Source organism: Porites lutea, chromosome 4, assembly GCF_958299795.1.
Source record: "Porites lutea chromosome 4, jaPorLute2.1, whole genome shotgun sequence".
Taxonomy (NCBI): Eukaryota; Metazoa; Cnidaria; class Anthozoa; order Scleractinia; family Poritidae; genus Porites; species Porites lutea.
This window is the reverse complement of record NC_133204.1, coordinates 49,423,172-49,440,716: the sequence shown is the minus strand read 5'-3', so window position 1 is coordinate 49,440,716 and position 17,545 is coordinate 49,423,172. Positions and strand designations below refer to the sequence as shown.

The 17,545-nt window shown below is 37.6% G+C and overlaps 1 protein-coding gene across 5 annotated transcripts in view; it reads right to left on the bottom strand.

Annotated features, from left to right (window-relative positions):
• Nucleotides 1-10,325: 10,325 nt before the first annotated feature.
• Nucleotides 10,326-17,545, bottom strand: part of LOC140933945 (uncharacterized) — a 27,225-nt gene continuing 20,005 nt past the window's right edge. For all 5 annotated transcript variants that reach the window (XM_073383624.1, XM_073383625.1, XM_073383627.1 and 2 more), the window contains 3 exons: nucleotides 16,899-17,053; nucleotides 16,347-16,387; nucleotides 10,326-15,525 (listed from right to left, as the gene is read on the bottom strand). In XM_073383624.1, coding sequence (XP_073239725.1) covers nucleotides 13,996-15,525; nucleotides 16,347-16,387; nucleotides 16,899-17,053 — 1,726 coding nt within the window. In that variant the 3' untranslated portion in view covers nucleotides 10,326-13,995. The remainder of the gene's footprint in view (nucleotides 15,526-16,346; nucleotides 16,388-16,898; nucleotides 17,054-17,545) is intronic.

Below are 17,545 nucleotides of genomic sequence, written 5' to 3'. Positions count from 1 at the left end.
GGGTCGGCCACTGAGAGCCTTCTTGTGATAGAGAGGCCCTCCCTGCAACTAGTATGACGTACTTAACAATTTCGTCCGGTATTCGCGACACAAAAGATTCCACATTAAAATTTATAAGATGTATAATTAAGCACAAAAATGTAAAACTAAGATTTATAAAACTCATCAAATAATTTTCAACACTCGGGGGGGTATGAATAACACATTTTATGATATTTCATAGTATTGACTCGCATTTAAGTTCTCTCCTGATCAGGCCGAGTATCGTCAAATTATGTCGACTTATATTACTTCTCGAGTTGAATGAGCATGCGTACTTTAAGCCCACGTAATCGTGTGCCTGTGACTAACACGACCGCCTTAGTTTCATGAGAGTTTTAAAACATTGCCATGTATTCTTTCTACCCAAATAAAAATTGTATACTGACAATCATGTACGAATGTCATTTCTGTTTGCTTCAGCTTTCTCCTCAAACCATGACATGTCTATTATGTAAAATTCTGGTGTTGGATTTGTTTCTTAACTACGGAAAATATAAACTAAAAAAATTACCAGACCAGTGCACGAATATTGTGAATCATCGAAGTTAACTAATCCTGTTTGAGTTTCTTTGTTGTTAAATTTTTGCAAAGCATCAGGTCTTCCATCGCCCGAAGATTTTGAAGAAAATAAAGGTAAAAAGATTAACTTTCCAAGGACACTATCTTTTTTTCACTACACAGAGATTAAACCGAGTAAACAAGTAGCATTATCTCTTTCTGATACCGCTTCCCACTTTAGGTAATAGCTTCTTTGTAACAAAGATTAAACTTCAGTTGAAACGGTGGTGGCACTCGTGAATTGTCGACTAAGGAAAAGATATGACAGGTGTACTGATCACTGCTGTAGTCAGTTCAGCAAGCTAAGGCAACAGTATATTTGCGCCAGTCTTTATATTCATCTCTGTTCTAATAGACTAAGACTTAAGACCAGAGTTATTGCTTAAAGTTTTTTGGGGTTATTCTATACTCAGAGTAACGAAATATGTCACTCTGAGAAACAACTATCAGACTCAGCGTTACGAGCATGGAAATTACAACCCACGCTCCATGACGTACTCAGTTATGCACGTAATTACCCCTCCTTTCTTTTAGACGGGAATGAAAAAAGCTAGGAAATAAGTACTGAGGAACACGGTTTTGTCGTCTTTACCATATATCAGGAATGTAAAACTACATAAAACACTTTCATAATTTAATCAATGGGAAATATAACTGAACAAAAAGTTTCCCTTAATAATGATTGTAATCCATTTGGCATCTACTGGGCAGGAATTATTGAAAATTCATTTTTTCACGTACTCAGTTACTTTTTCCAAGGAGGAAAAAAATTCTCCCCGAGATAAAAAACGCAAGCGCAGCCGAAACGCAAGTCTCGATGGCTGCTGAAGTACCCAACAAAAAGTACCATGAGAGCTTCCTCTCCGACCAAACCGCTATTCCTGAATTATTAGGTACAAAAAAACGTATTAGTGTTGCGTGCAGGCACTTCATTGGCAAAGATTGTTTTTGCAACAACCTACTATTGTGGCACTTCTGCACGTAGAACAAAGATACTGAAATTAACCTGGAAGGCAATCACATAGAGTTTTATTGTTTAACAACGGTAAAACTGTTTTCCAGTTGTCTTTTAGGTAAATTTTACAAGCAATATCATAACTTAGGTCATGAAAACAAATAAACAAGGCTTCTGAAATTATCAAAGTGTTCAAGTTCCGTCTTTTGCGGGATAGTGATTCGCAGTGACTTATGCGCAATCGGAAAGATTCTGACAGCTGCTTTCGCAGTTTAGTTTCTGGTAATAAACCTGGAATTTTTTCAAAGATTTTAATTTGAAACAATCTTATCAAATGCAAGGTACCATTTTAGCGAAGAAATATTTGTAATTTTTGAAAGACGACAATAGGAACTTAATCCTTTTATCCTGTCAAAAACAATATTTTGGAAACGAATGACAACTCAAAGAAGCACAAAACATTCCGGGAGCTTCTTATTTTCGTCGTTCAATATTACTGATTAAGCAATATATTTTGAATTTGTTCAAAAAGAGCAAGCAGCAGCCAAGAAACACAAAAACAGAAAGATAACAAACAACCAAAGCACAAAGAAAGAGTATGTTTTGTTGTGATTTTGTTAAGCTCAATGTTTTACTTTCGTTCTCCAAATATATCGAAGCATATGAAATGATTCGAACAGGTATCATTCATCGATGATATACAGTGCTTTTTATAGAGCCATGATGTCTTTTCTATATTTTTTGTTTCCCCTCCCCCCCCCCCCCACCCCCGTCCAAAAAACATTCATCTTTCCCGAACACTAAAATGATTTCAGTTGAGTATGTGGTTATCATTATTACATTTGTTTTCTACTTTTTTAAAAAAAGGGTTGTTTGTTTCAAGAAGCGAAACTACTAATCCAGGGAAAACAAAATGTCTAAACGTTTTAATTTCATTTTACTGATAAAGAAACAGTTGTAAGAAATTACTCTGCAAAGCCTAAAATCTAAAGCGTAAGTAAAAGTTTAGTCCAGCTATAACGTAAAAAATCTGTACGTGAGTGTATGCATGTGTGCGGAGTTGCTGTGTCATTTCGGAACCCCAAAGCCTCAATGACTATTTCATTGATCTATTGTATTTACGTCACACATTCTATTATGATCTATAACAAGTGAAAACAAAAGCTTATTACCTCTCAACCCTTAATTAAACTCCCCTCTTCACAAAGAAGCATAAACTCTCGTGTTCTGTAATCTTTTTAATGTCAAGACACGTGCGTTAAAGGTACGTGTTGCAGTGGTCTTCTATTTCAGCGCGCGCGGCTTACTGTGTCCTGTCCTTACTGTTTCCAGGCTTAATCCGTTTTAAACTGGTTACGCTAGTCGATTTTTTACAGACTGGCTAACTTTGGTATCAGCTCCGGAAATTGTTCACTGAGTTCCTTAATTGCCCTTGAAAAGTGGACCTCTATTTAGCGGTTACCTTAAGCAACGTCCGGTTGCTCAGCAAGTTTGCAAAAAATTTTCATCGCCTTGAAAATGGTTTTAACTTAAACCAAAATGTCAGCGATGACTTCTCTTTAGATTTGTTCTGTTACTAACCAAGGGGAATGTGTTCTTCGGAGTTGTTTCATCCGACATTTTCAACTGAGTTTTTTTATTTCCTTTTGCTCCGTTCAAGTTCATTTCATTTTTGTGTTAAGAAGTACCATTAACATCACTTAACCCATTTAGACACGGCCTGCTTCGGGCTGTTTTAGCATCAGTCTATAATAGGAACCGGGTAAAAGAACCTCTCAGGGCGAACTCCTCTTACGACGTCACCATCTTCTCTTCCAGCTTAAGGCTTTTAGATAGCATAACACTCAATCTCAGCCATTCATCCAAGCTTTTTGACACTAATGGCGATTTCTATTTGTTATAACTGGCCGGTCTGACCAGCCCAGTCGTAAAGAGAATTCCACTATTATTCAGGACTATCAAGTCAGATCAGTCTATTGTTAAATGCTATGCTCGGCAGTAGTGAGTTTTTAGGGAAAATTTGGAGAAAAGGCTAACTTTTTACTTTCAAAATGACTCGTCTGACCGGCCAATTCCGACTTGTGGTAAGCGCACTAAGTTGACAAATTTAATAACACCTGGAGCACAAACCGGCCTGATAAGATGGTATCATTAAAACAATCATTTCTTTGAAACTACCGGATTATAGCTGAGGTACGATGGGTTAGTCTATTCAACAACTTTTAAGTGATAATTAAGCGCTTTCTGATAAATAACAGTGATTATCTGACTGTTTGCCAGCGTCCTGGCCGAAAAATGAATCTTCAAAAGTTTCCTTCCTGAAAACCGACTAAACATTAGATTAAAGAAAGTCATGGGCAGGCAGTATGATTATATAAGCACCATAAATCTCATTCCGCCTTGACTAAAAAGCATCTCTAGCTTAATGTCTTTCAGTTTAACCAGTCCGAAAGTATTAAATGGAATATATAGTTTTCATAGTTTTAGTGACGCCGTACTAGTTCGAGGGAAAGAAAAGCAAATTAATTAAATTACAGAAAATGTTTGGGATTTCTACGACTTTTGAAGTTTTAAAATTTAAATTCTTAGTGTAGCAAAGGAATAAAAAAACTTTGAATCTTGCCAACTAAACAGGAAAATAGAGAAGAGCGCTTACAATGAGCGCTCTAAAGGCGCTTCGTTTGTGAGATGTCTCAAACAAATTTGCATATCAATTATATTGCTGCTTAATTAAACCTCCATTTACATTTTTTCCACAAAATAACAGTTTACCAATAACGGCCTCAGTTATTTGTGAAATTCCACCAGTTTTATACAAAACTTTTTCAGAGTTATTTATACTAGCTGGAGGCTATAGGGTCACAAAACTCGCTGCTGAGATAAAATTTGTAAAGTGGATATTGACCCTAGTTGAAAAGTATTTGGAAGTTTGTGAAAACCACCGCTATTTGGCGTGGTTCGACGTTACGTGAGAAGACTAAAGGACAATCTAAAGTTTTTGACATGTTTGTAAATTTGTGTTACATCGTGTAGATAAGCGGTAGGAATCACCTCTAACAATTAACAATTGAAAGTAATTTGCAAGCGATTTTATGCATTAAACGGCTACCAGTAATTTGTTAGACCCGTGTAGATTAAAGTCTTAGCGAGCGAACTCAGGTAAGGACGTTTTGTTTATCATCGCGGCATAAGTTAAGAGAGCAATAAGCAGTGCCATGCGCATATACAGTTATTTCTTGCTAGGTAATCTGTAAAGTTTGTTGTCTTAACTTTGTTGCAACAACATAACAATACATATCAACAACAATACATATCAACAAGTTCACCGAGGCGAAGATCAAAAATTGTTACACCTGAATTCCTAAAACAAAAATTTATGATACTCGAGTAAAGAAAACAATCTCGACTGATTGTAAGAAAACATTTTGACAGTTGCTTCCTTCCTGACCTTTTGAGAGCACGATGAGGGAATTACAACCCTGCATTCAAGTAAACTAAGGGGCGGGGAAGAAATTTCTTAGATAATTTAACTTGAGGCGTATTCACCGTAACAACAATAAAGAAAAAAACAAACAAACAAATAACAAACAAACAAAAACACTTGCAAGTGCCTGTCTTATTAGACCATTCGTTCTGAGAGGCACAACTGAATTTTGCTGAAATTTCTCCTCAAGATTAACTAAACAATCGCAGAAGTGAAGTTGTCTAGTTAATTGCCCTCTTACTATCTCTGGTTATAAAGGTAAATTTTCTTTCTTCATTTCAAAACTTTATTTTGGCGAAATGTTATCAAAGAGACAGGTGACTCTGCAAAAGGTAAGTTAAAGACCGTAGCGATAAAAATTGTTGTATTATTATCAATGCCAATGTTTCAATTTAAAACAATCGTCGAGATAGATCAAAGGACGAGTAATATTCCTGAGTCATTGACACAATTTATGTTCAACTAATTTTGTCGCTGAACCTTGAAATGAAAAGTTTCCTGGGTTGTTAAAAGGGCCAATTCTAAAAAAGATATGATCACATGAAACGCACGTGGCTATTATCAGGCCAACGTAGTCACATGCAAATAGTTTATTTGCCCAAACCAGGGACTCCTGTCCACACTTAGAAGCAAACATGCTAATTCAAACCTTAAAGTGAACTTAAAAGACGCTGAAAATAAAAAGTGCCGACGAAAATTTATATGTATATTATAAAGATAACTAAAGATACTTTTAGAGTGTACTGATTCACATGATTCTTAATTAACAATATCAATTTTTGGTTTTTAAAATTTGCTTCTACCTTTTTCTTATTCGAGAGAACGACACATTATTCTGCCTACTCTAAGTAATCCAAGAGAGAATAAAAAAATTACTCGAAACAACACCTTAAGCATACATCTAATAGTGCATGTTAAACAATTCGCTGCTAGTCTCTAGCTGCAGAACCCGGCAGATTGTCAAATTCTCAAAACGGAGGTTTAATAAGGAATGTTTATTGCAAGAGTACCTTTATTTTTTTCCTTGGTATATAAAAAAACTACTTTCCTTTATAGCTAATTACTAAACAGCCAATAGTTTTACTTTTTATAATACATTAAAAGTTACTTTATTATTAAAAGGGACAAATACTTAAATACAAAAATCGCATTGTTTTTTTTTTCAAGTGGAACTGTTAAACATGATCGACCTTTCCCCCCTTTAATTCGTTAGCCTTTCCATTATCAGGCGAGACTTAAGTCTTATGAAATAAGCAAGCTCAATCTAGGAACTGCTGCTGTGGTAATTTGGAGAGCTTACCAATACTTGTCCTTTTGTGAAATGAGTTGACCGTGAGAAAAAAAAAATCTTGGTGCTGTAAAGTGGAAAAATACAAAACTCGATAATACTTACAGTGAAAGTGGGTTGGGGTCGAATTTTCTTTCGAAGTTGGGCTTTGGACTGTCGAGGGGTGATTTTGAAAGATGCTCGAGCTCTTAAATACACGCCCGGAACAATTAGCGTGATCAACACGTGTTAGTTAATGACCGGTTCTTTATTTTTTCGACCATGACTTTGCATAAGAATTTTGCGCTAATTTTTGAACATTGGAATTTGCTTTCAGTAAAGGTCACGAGACGATTGACATGGATGAAACTTTTACAAATTACAGCTGAACGATATCTTGTGCTCCTAGCCCTGCGTCAAAGCTATTTAACCTTAATTTACTCTTTTGGTAATAATCTAGCAACATTGGAGCTTGGAGCAGAATTTCCTCAACACAAGAATTAACTGAAAAAGTTGTTTCCTGGCTTTTGAGAACGAAATAATTCTCAGTTTATGTAGATGAGCATATATTGTGAAAGGCAAACCAACCAACTCACCTGCTATCGAATCTTCATGCACGTTTCTGTACACTAAGCGATGCACAATTATTAATCAGGTAAACAAGAAGCATCTAATAGGTTTTACTGACTCATTGTACATGACAAATATAGAGAAGATATTGGCTTCGCGGCAAAAGGATGTCGATCATTTTCAAACTTGTGTTCAAGAATTGCATACTTAACTCTAAATTAAGTCCAAAGAACACCGCCAACTGCAAAGGTCTACACTATTGTTTTTGATAACACAGCATGAAATAAAGGTGTTTGATCACTGCTCGGAGTCATTAGTACCTTCACTACACTAAGTTTTAGCTAAACTTAAGTTTTCCTAAGATAAGAAACGTTTCGTGAAACAAACTAGCCCGGGAAGGCAAAATGCGAAACTTTTTTAAACCTATTGTTACGGTTAGTGTGACCTAATTTAATTCAAGACTTTACGGATAAAAAAATTCTCAAGAGTTGGCTTTATGAAATAATAAAAAGAAAAAGACCTGTTCATGAAATACGGGCAGTGGTGATGCAGTGAAAAGTGATTTACGTAGATTCCCAGCTCATAGCTCAGAGAAACGGCTGTACTCTTTGATTTTATTGTTAATCGCAAGTGTTCCTGTTTTCAAATTATAATGCCACATTTCAAAAGGGAATCTGTGGAATTTTAATCACCAACTTATTGACCAGAAGAAAAGAATATCTTTCGAGCGTCTTCATAGATGTTTACATTGCTCTCAGATTTGTTTAACATAAAGGCATAAACAATGTATTTCAAAATATATATTCTAAATTTATTATTAACCTAAATGAACCAGCTGGCATATGCCATCAGCGTGACTCGACATTAGCGACTTGATGAATATATTGCTCTTAAAGATTCACTACTCTAATCGGTAATATGCCTAAGACTTGATACAAATAAAAAACAGAATACGTAGACCGGAGTTACACCAAGTGCTACGATACATCGCTCGAATCATTCAAGTGAAAGTTAACTCATTGTTTGCTTTCTCAGATGACTCAGCCCACGCTGTCTTGTGCAATCTTCTTTCCTTTATCAAGGTCTGTAGATGCATTCAGACGCATCATCAATCAGGCTATGCCATTTAGGGCTATTAACCTGGGGGCAGGGGGGGGGGGGTACTCCCCCTAATGGCTCGAAAGGGGTGCTTTTCTGTTACATGCTATATAAAAGGTTTGGAAGCAGGGGCGAAACCTCCCCGTATAAAACTTTATTGAGTACCCCCTAGCTACTAACACCGTGTTTCTTTAGCTGTGAAGAATATGTCCGCGATTATCTTTATATCGTGAAAGAGGATGACCAACTTTTTTATAACCTTCAGTATGGTTCAGTCTATCTATTCCACTTCAGTTTATCTAATCTAACATTGACAGCACATTATTATTTCCTTTCAGTGAAAGGAACATCTTAACTGAGCTCTGTTAATGCATGTGGTAACAGCCAACGCTGACTCATCCATCGCAGTGTTGTTCTAACGGACATACTCTATAGAAAATAATTCAAATCATTTGTGACAAAATCATTTTCCGATTTGATCTTTGAGAAAAAGTTAAGGTTTCCGTTGCTGATTCATTTTAAGCTAAGTGATTGTCAGATGTGATGAAGATATATATTGATGTATATAAATTAGGTAACAAACGTATTGAATATAAAGAATTATAAATATTTAATGATTAATTCTAGCACTGTACGTTTTAACCTTTTCTTGGATGGCTGAAAGCATAGAACCACTCAATTTTAATCTGCGCTTAAAAAAGCTAGTTTTTGATTAAAGAAACTCTTAGAGAATCCTAGGTTTTTAAAATGATATTATTAACCACTAACTCAGATGGCCGTGGAAAGAAGGGACGCGAGATGGAAACAGGAAAATAAGTTCGCGGACGTTTAATAAGCGAAAAGCCAGCGACGGTCCTACTTTCAAGGTTCTAGATTTCAGCTCATGCGGCAGAACAAAAACTGAGCCTAAAATCATTCTCGAAACATTTCACCTGAAACGTCTGTCGAAGCACTGTTGTCCAAGACTAACAAGAGATCGGTTAGAATAATCTGTTCGGATTCCGGAATCCAGTACTGGAACTGGCTGGAATCCACAGCGTGGAATCCAGAACTCCAAGACTTTCTTGGATTATCGGAGTTACAAGGGGCGATTGATTAGAATTATTCAAAACACAAATGGCTTCTCAAGTTTCGTCTTGCAATAATAAGAGACAAAGTTGTCCTGGTTAATAGGGTGGCAAAAGTTGAGGTTCATGACATTTCAAGAGCTGGGTTTTGCGGGAGTAAAACAGATATCCTTCTAAACTCAAGAGGGTAGAACATTATTGAGATCGATACGGAACATTCCTAACTCACTTCCTTATACCATTGTAACAAAAAAGTGATTCTGCCCATGTCCACGAACTTAAAGTTCACTTGTCAATATGGGTCTAATTTGCTTTTGCTCATTTCCTTGGAGTAGAGTTTCTTTACTTAATATCAATTTTTTATACGTCGAGTAGTCTTATATCATTAAAGATTATCATAATTTATGTTACATTATCAAGGAAGTTATAACTCATTGACCGGTTGAAGTAATGTTGCTTCTGGCGAAGAATAGTGATAATATATAATGACAACTGTCTCTTTTTGAAGTGACGGAACAGAAAATAGCCCTCAGGTCAGCTGAAACGTTCTTTCCGTGACGAAAGTGGAAACTACGGTTCAAAGAAGATGAACAACGAACAGTCCATACCACAAAAATTACTTTAGCTATCGGATTTGACCTATTGTCCTGTAATTTTTAAACATTGAAGCTCCAAGTTTCTAAGATTACAGAACGTTAAGATTAGAGTTACAATGCAAGCAAAACGTTCAAGGTCAATGCAAGCGCGATTCATAGTATCCGACTGTTGGCGATATCTCTCATTTTATCTTTTCAATCAGGGGACGTTGGATTGTCTGGTTTCCGTCATCAAGTAATTCAGCAAAAAGTTTTTTGGAACTTATCTTGAACTTTTTTTTTGTTCATATCACTACTAGCTTCGATATTACGTTAAAGAGACAAAAATCAACAACACACATAAACATGAGAATGTACAAGAAGAATGACAAAACTGAGGTATGATGTTCAATTGTATCATAAAATATTCGTATAAATAGTAGCGACGAAACCTTGATGGATATTGAGAGCTTACTTACCTTTGAGAAACTGCTCCCATTCGCGGGTTTGAGTCAGTCGGTATTCTGGTCCTGAATGGGTTTAATTTCTTGCTTTTCAGTCATTCTTGTCCTTGTTCGGTCCTTTTTCATCCAAGGCGCGTGAAAAGGGTGAAAATGGTGTATTTACAGATTCACCAAGTTCAAGTTTCAAGTTCAAGTTCAAGTTTATTAAAAACACTTTTTGATATTCCTTGCCCGCAAAGAAGCCTTCGGCACCTTTTTTAGTTTAGCTGTACATAATGGCATGGCATCTGCCAACGGTGATTTGTCGGCATGTTATCCTTTTTCTTTTTAAAGTTCAGTTTTTTCGTGCTCCTTTGAGGAATTATTGCGAACTAAATTTATGTTGCTGGGGTCCTTCTCTACATAGTTAATCGCAAAGTCCCTCATGCACCTGTTATATGTGGCGAAATTTTCAAAACTTGCACGTTTTGGCTCCTTAAACCCAAATCTCAAAGGAGATCTTATTTAAGACAATCCAAGGGATTTATAAATTGTTTATTGGTACACACAAATTAATTGAATTTCAAGGCTCTCTATGTAGTAAAGATTAAGTTGTGTCCCCTCCTACTGCTAGCGACTTTTTAGATGGTAACCGACAAAATTAACAAGCATTGTGTGCATACGGACTATATCAAAGTACTCTTTGTCTCTGTCGTAAAACTTGATCGAACGGGCAATATCCGAGACGGGATCTTATTAGGAAATGGTATTTTTCTCAGTTTCTAAAACTATATAAAACTATATTCAAAAACACCCTTGCTTTAATTTGAAACTTTACTTCGGCCAGTTCTGGAATACCGATTTGAGTCCAGTATAACTTTTCTTACAATGTCGGATACCGAGGCTTTTCTTTGGTTTTTAAAATTGCAAGCGCCTTTCCTGATCGAGAAGAATGTAGTTTTCTTTGGTGTATATTGGTTTGTCTGGTTCTAAAGACATGACGTTAATTGATTAACTGAGCCGAAACATTGGCGGGCTCATTGATACGATAATCGAAATTTGTTGCTTTCCCAAGTAAACCGCAAGAGTTAACAAGAAGACAGTCATTACTATTTAAGTCATATTATGATAAGCTGAATATCAAACGGCTACAATTCGCTTTCCTGTGATCGTTGGCCGACTTCCTGATAAGTTACCGATTTGTACTAATTTTCCATAACTCAAGTGTTCTTACTCTTCACCGACTTATTAAGTGTTTTAAATTTTGTGATGCATATAGAGAAACAGTTTAGCGATACTTAGCTGAAGGTAACTGGCTAGATAGTTGGTGTAAGAACGTACTTACGTCATTAAAAGAGAGCTCTTAAGATTTCGACACCGTCTTACTGGGTCGTTCCTGTGATCATATCCTTGAGTCAAGACGAGGGATGACGCCCATCCCTCACCTTTGTCTTTTTTGTGTTCCTACCAATGACGTAAAGGGAAAGTCCCGCCAAAATATCGGACTCAGTTAATCTGCCAAAAATCGGGGACCTATGTTACGATTCTGGGATCGCCAAGGGACTTCAGAGAAGTGTTTAATGTTAGGTTGTTTCTTCGTCAAGCAGTGATTTTGAAGTAACGCATTTTCGCCATGATTTTGTGAATATAGCGAGGTAGTGATTAACGGTGAGTCAGTGGAAATTGTTCGTTTTTCTGTGACTTCGATGAACGCTTTTTTGCGTAAGGTTGATTCTATGACTTGAAGTAATGGTCTCGAAATAGTACTAACTTATGAATAGATTTGCGGAGATTGTCTCTATAAAGTTGCTTCAGTTGTTATTATACAACGAGCATTACCGGCAGAGATCATTGCGCTTTGTGGGGTTGTGATAACGATTGGAGATTCCTTCCTTCCGTTGGTATAATGAAATTTTTCTCACGTCACAATGTTTTTTATGGTACAGTGCTATTAAATCACAATAAATTCAAGGTTACAATGAGTACTAAGGTCTTCTATAATCCTTTTGTACAAGGGTACAGACACTCTCAAGTCGGACACCTACTTTACCCACTCACTGTTTTTGTATCAGAGATCTCGTTTGGGGTTTTACCGCATTCACTCATTCAGTTTCTTCTCAACAACACATTCATAAGTACAGTGCAAAATGAAGTATTCTACGCTCCTTGAACTATCACTCTTTTTATTCCAAAATGAGAAATAATTTGTTGTTTTTCTCGGCTCAAACTTTCGATCGTTGTTGCAACCCCTCATAGCACAAATCTGATTGTCGCCGGGCATAGTTCCAGTTTAACTTCCGTTTGAGGTCTTAAATACCAGAGACATTTGAGTCTAATATCCTGAAATTTATACCCGTTTGCATTATTTCGAGACCATTTTTTTAGTCGGCGCGTAATGAGGAAATACGGCGCTGCTAACAAAACATCTGAACTTAAAGACTGACACCGATCTTTAACACCGAGTTACCTCACAAGATTGTGTTTAATTTGAGATGTGAGAAATATTAATAAAATTTCCTGATTTCATTATGAACGACCGTAGGACGATTCAAATTTAACTTTTATTTTCTTGGTCTCTAAACGAATGAAAACTTCGGAATTGAATCCCATATGATCCAGTTTCTTGATAATGGTTACGACATCTTTAAACATAACATTCTAAAAAACTAGCTTACCCAGATTATCTTTACCGATCTTTCTAAGTAGCCAGATTCAATGATAAACTTTGAAACTGCTGAGTCACGATAAGAAAAAGATTTCCTCGTGTGAGATAATACATTAACTGTGTGGTACATAGTTTGCTACCTTTGTGCTAATATATATATCATTAATTCGTTGCCCGCTCCATAGACAGATGGTAAAGAGAACTATTACCCTGCAAGCAGAGGTTTCTCTCTGGCATGGCTGTTACTGCTTACGTAGTTCGCGTGCCTCAGGCCTGTCGCGTAGTTGGTTTGTTTAAGCCCCGTTTCTCCCGGGGCGTATAAAACAAAGCAACTAGGCGACTCACAAGCCACGCGAACGACTTCGTAAGCGCTAAAAGCCATGCCAGAGAGAAACCTCTGCTTGCAGGGTAGAGAACTATAATCTAAAATTGCTATAAAGAAATAAAGTCATCACAATGTCCTTGCTGCGCTCTGCTAACGTTACACTTCTACACACTCTTTTCACCATATTAGCAATTAATGAATGAGGCTGAGTAGGATATGAAGAATTATGCAGATCGAGGAGGGTGCTATCGGCCGAAGTGGATAACACCCTCCTCGATCTGCATAATTCTTCATATCCTACGAAAGCCGAATTCATTTATTGCTTTATTATTCATTCAAAATAAAAACAAGCTAAAACAAGCTGAAACATGCGTACCTTCGTCGATGTTAAGTTCACCTCGATAGTGCATGTTTAAAAGCAGGGCTGTTCAGGTCTGCAAATATACTCCAAATAGCAGATGTTGTCCGTCGTGTCTTCTTGCTATGTTTTTTTTACAACCAAAACAATTCAACCTCATCCCCAGGTCTTCTCGGTTAAAGGTGCATTAACCTGCAACTGTGCTGTACTTTTGACGTCATCGGTTGATTAATCGCAAATTCTTCCAAATTTGGTCAACAATAGCTGGTTATGGTGAATTATGCATGTGGTTTTAGCCAATCAGAAATGGAGAAATATTTTGAATGAATAATAATTGAATTTAATAAAACCAAAATTACTGCAGAAAACGTAACGAATACAAAAATAAGCCACCAATTGAATTGGTGGATGACTGTTAAATGCTACAATCTAAGCTTGTAAGCCTCTAAACTTTTTTAAAGGCTGTCACTTCTTTAGTCCCTCCAATGTCTGAAAAGCGTTAGATGACTTACTTAAACAAACCAAGAAAGAGGTCTTTAAACAGCCCAGTTCATTTGTCAAGGGCCGGAACAGAAAAGTTTTGTTGAATCAGATATCCGTTGAGTCACCTTCGAGCGCCTCCAGGTGTATTTGAGGAGCCCATCCGATATCCCCATTTTCATTTCGTACACACCACCATCCATTTTCTTCCTTGTGTAATATTTGTACAAGTTGACCCTTTTGCAGGTTTATCTCTTGCTTGTCTTCGTTACCCTTAAAATCACTTTTAACACGGCACGAAATATGGAGATCACTTTCGTTGCCTCTGTGTTCTTCTTCATCGTCTTCATCTTCCTCATCGTCGTCATCGTCGTCGTCGTCGTCGTCGTCCTCCTCCTCCTCCTCCTCATCATCATCGTCATCATTGTCTGCTTCACCTTGCATCAGTTTCAGAAAATTTGAAGGGACCCATCCAATCTCACCCTCGCTATTTTTTGCGCACCACCAACCACTCTCATCCTTGTGCACTATATGCAGAATTTCACCCTTGTGGAGGTTAATCTCTTCGTTGTCTTCTGCTCCCTTGAAATTGTTAGTCGCACGATACATCATTTGTGAGATGCTAAGTTTGGTTTCCTCTTGTTGCTTTTCCCGCACCTCATCGTTGTTGTTGTCTTCTTTTTTCCCTGAGTCTTTTCTTCCTGACATGGTCATGAGGGTTTCAAGATTTCCATTCCCCTCTGTTACTGGATAAAGCTTTGCAGAACTAGTCCAACCTCGTGTTCCGCGACCATTTTCCACCAACCACAGGCCATTGGGACCCCTTTCAATTACTTTCACATTTTCTCCCTTGGCCAGGAACATGTCTTTACTAACTTCATGAGTTTCGGCGCAGCTGTAGACATCAGTGGAGTATTCGTTTAGATCTTGAAGCTTGAGATCTGATTCGTCACTTGAACTCCAACTTGGCAATTCTTGAGCATGTACAACTTCCTCAACAGAAGCTTGACGGACAAGCTTTTTATCATACTTTTCACCATTGGATGTGAAATCGGACGATACTGCTGCGCCCTCACTTGTTGTTAGCTGATACATATTTGGCCTTTCGGTGTTTGGCGCCGATGTAGAAAGGTCTTGGCGGTTTGAATTTTGTGCCTCTGGTGTTCGCGGGTGTGCACTTGCTTCGGCCCCTTTACTGCCCTTTCCTAAACGTGGCAGTGACGTGGTTGTTGCGGGGTCAGGTTTCCATTTCGATTCCATTGCAGAAATGCTGGCGCCATCACTGTTAATGATAATTGCTTTGCTGGAATGATTTGACTCCAGGCCTGACGTTTTAAGGTTCGTGTCATCCTTTTTTTCTTCTTGATTTTCAAGACTCTTACCCAATACAAGGGCAATCCCATCACTAACTGCTCGACGCTGTAAACTAGGTCTTTGATGCAATTTTCTATCAGTACTTGCCTGTGGTGTCTTCGGAGTTGGAATTTCATTTGACGATCCTTCGTTCGGAATTTCCAGCGGTAAAAACATGCTACTCAAATCAAACATCACTCCCACGGTTTTTGCTTTATCTTTAGACCCTGGTTTTGTCTGACCACTGTCTGTCTTATCGTCAACTTCCTTGGAAGGCTTGTTATCCTAGAAGAAACGGCAACATTAAATTGATTTCTTCCTATACACTCATGAAAGATAGTGATGTATAGATCTCGCCAGAGCTAAAAGCGAATCTCCCGTTTAAGCATTTTGAATTTACTTCTGATCAGATAATTCGAAGATAATGGACTTTCCCGTTGCATGAAATCTACAAATCTATAATTAACTTTTGGGGAGAACCATGTGACAGTGATCAATTAAAAACTAACAACTAGTCAGGAGGAAAAAAAAGCAAGTGACCTCAATGAGTTGGCACCTGAGCCCGCGATACGGTTGGGTTCCCTGTGGTGAGGACGTTCAGACGGACGGTCACGTGATTGCCAAAATGTCTTGGATGGATAGAGATTACCAAATTTTGTTAGGTATGGGTGGAGTATGAGGCTCATCTTGCGAACTCCGCTATTAGTCGTTCAATACTGTGTTCCCGCCTTTCTTTGTACGACTTTCTAAGTGTGTGTCGCGCGAGAGAATGCCTAGAATGGTGCGAGAACCACTTTCATAAAACGAATACTGTAATTGTTACCTGAGTTTTACCCCAGTCAATACAACATAAAGAAACATAAACTTAACTCAAGCAAAGTAGCTGAGGCAAAATATTGAAGTAGCATGGACGCAAGTTACGACTGGTTGGTTGAGAAAATGGCAGGAGTTACTTCAACCAATCTCAAAGCTTATAACGAGAAACCAAAGCAATTAGTAAATTTCTTTGCGAAACTCGATTAAAAACCTATCTAAGAAACTTCTGCCATCTGTTTCTTACTTTAATATTTTTCCCAAATAAGAATAGCCAGACCTTGTTTACTTACTTCTTTGTGTGTTTTATCATCCGCCTCTGCGTGTGTTACTTCTGCAATAAAACATAACTTAAGCTAGAACATCAAAGATTTACAGCCTATCAGCTACGCCTAATAAGAGAATATTTCAAACACCCGATATCCATAAATATCTTTGCTTGTTTCTGGGACATGTCCTTCTAACTGGGTAAGAGTCCTAGCGCATAGGATAAGTTACCTTTAAAAAGGATTTGACTGCAACTCCCAGGAGTTCCATGTGAGTTTCCTCCCCGTGTTTGTTTCTGCTTTTCTTTCTTGGACTCGGTTCCCAATTTTGCCGGTCAACATGTATTCCTCTTAAATTTAAGGAATAGTTGCAGAAAAACTGTAGCTCATTGATTTGCGCAGCCTTGCAACAAAGATCGTTTTCAAATTCTTCAATCTTTCAGTCGGAAAAAAAAACGGGGGAGAGCATGGGTCAAGAGGGTTAACTGAATGAATAATTCACTTCTTGACCCAGCGAGAATAAAATAGTTGTAACTCCAAAGTTTAAAAAGTTATATTTCTCATTTACAGCAATCTCACCTATAATCATTTCCTCCTCTTCTTCAATGGAGGTCCTTATTTCAAGTGCCGAGCATTTCTTAACTACACTTTTTCGTGACGCCCTCGTTTTATAGCGTTCTTCTCCCAACTTTTTCAGGTACATCTGGGGCACCCAGCCCTCTCTACCAAGGTATCTAAAAACAACGATAAATTAAAATTAATCATTTCCTATAATGCAGTAGACATCGGAGGGGACGCGGGGGGAGGGGTTACTCAACAAACGTTTTACACGGGGAGGCTTCGCCCCGAGGGCCATCCTTTTACCTTTCCATGTAATTTTTTTTTAGAAAAAAGGTACCACTTTCTTATGCCTTCCCTCTACAGATGGTGACCCTTTCATATACCTAGTTAGTATTTTACATCCCTTTTAACTGCTGTAAATGCATTTTCTTGAAATATTTTTACATTTACTATATTACAAGCATTTTCCCTCTCTACAAGGCTTATATGCTCGGGTTCGTAAAGGTTCTTAATGTTTCAGCTCACAGACCCCACTCTTAAAAACATTAAGACTTGGGGCTGTGGCTAGTGTGGCTGGCAAACTGTTCCACTTCTTTATAGTTCTAGTTAAAAAGCTGTATTGAAGATAGGTTTTCTTTTCGTATGGAATATAATTCTAAAGGATT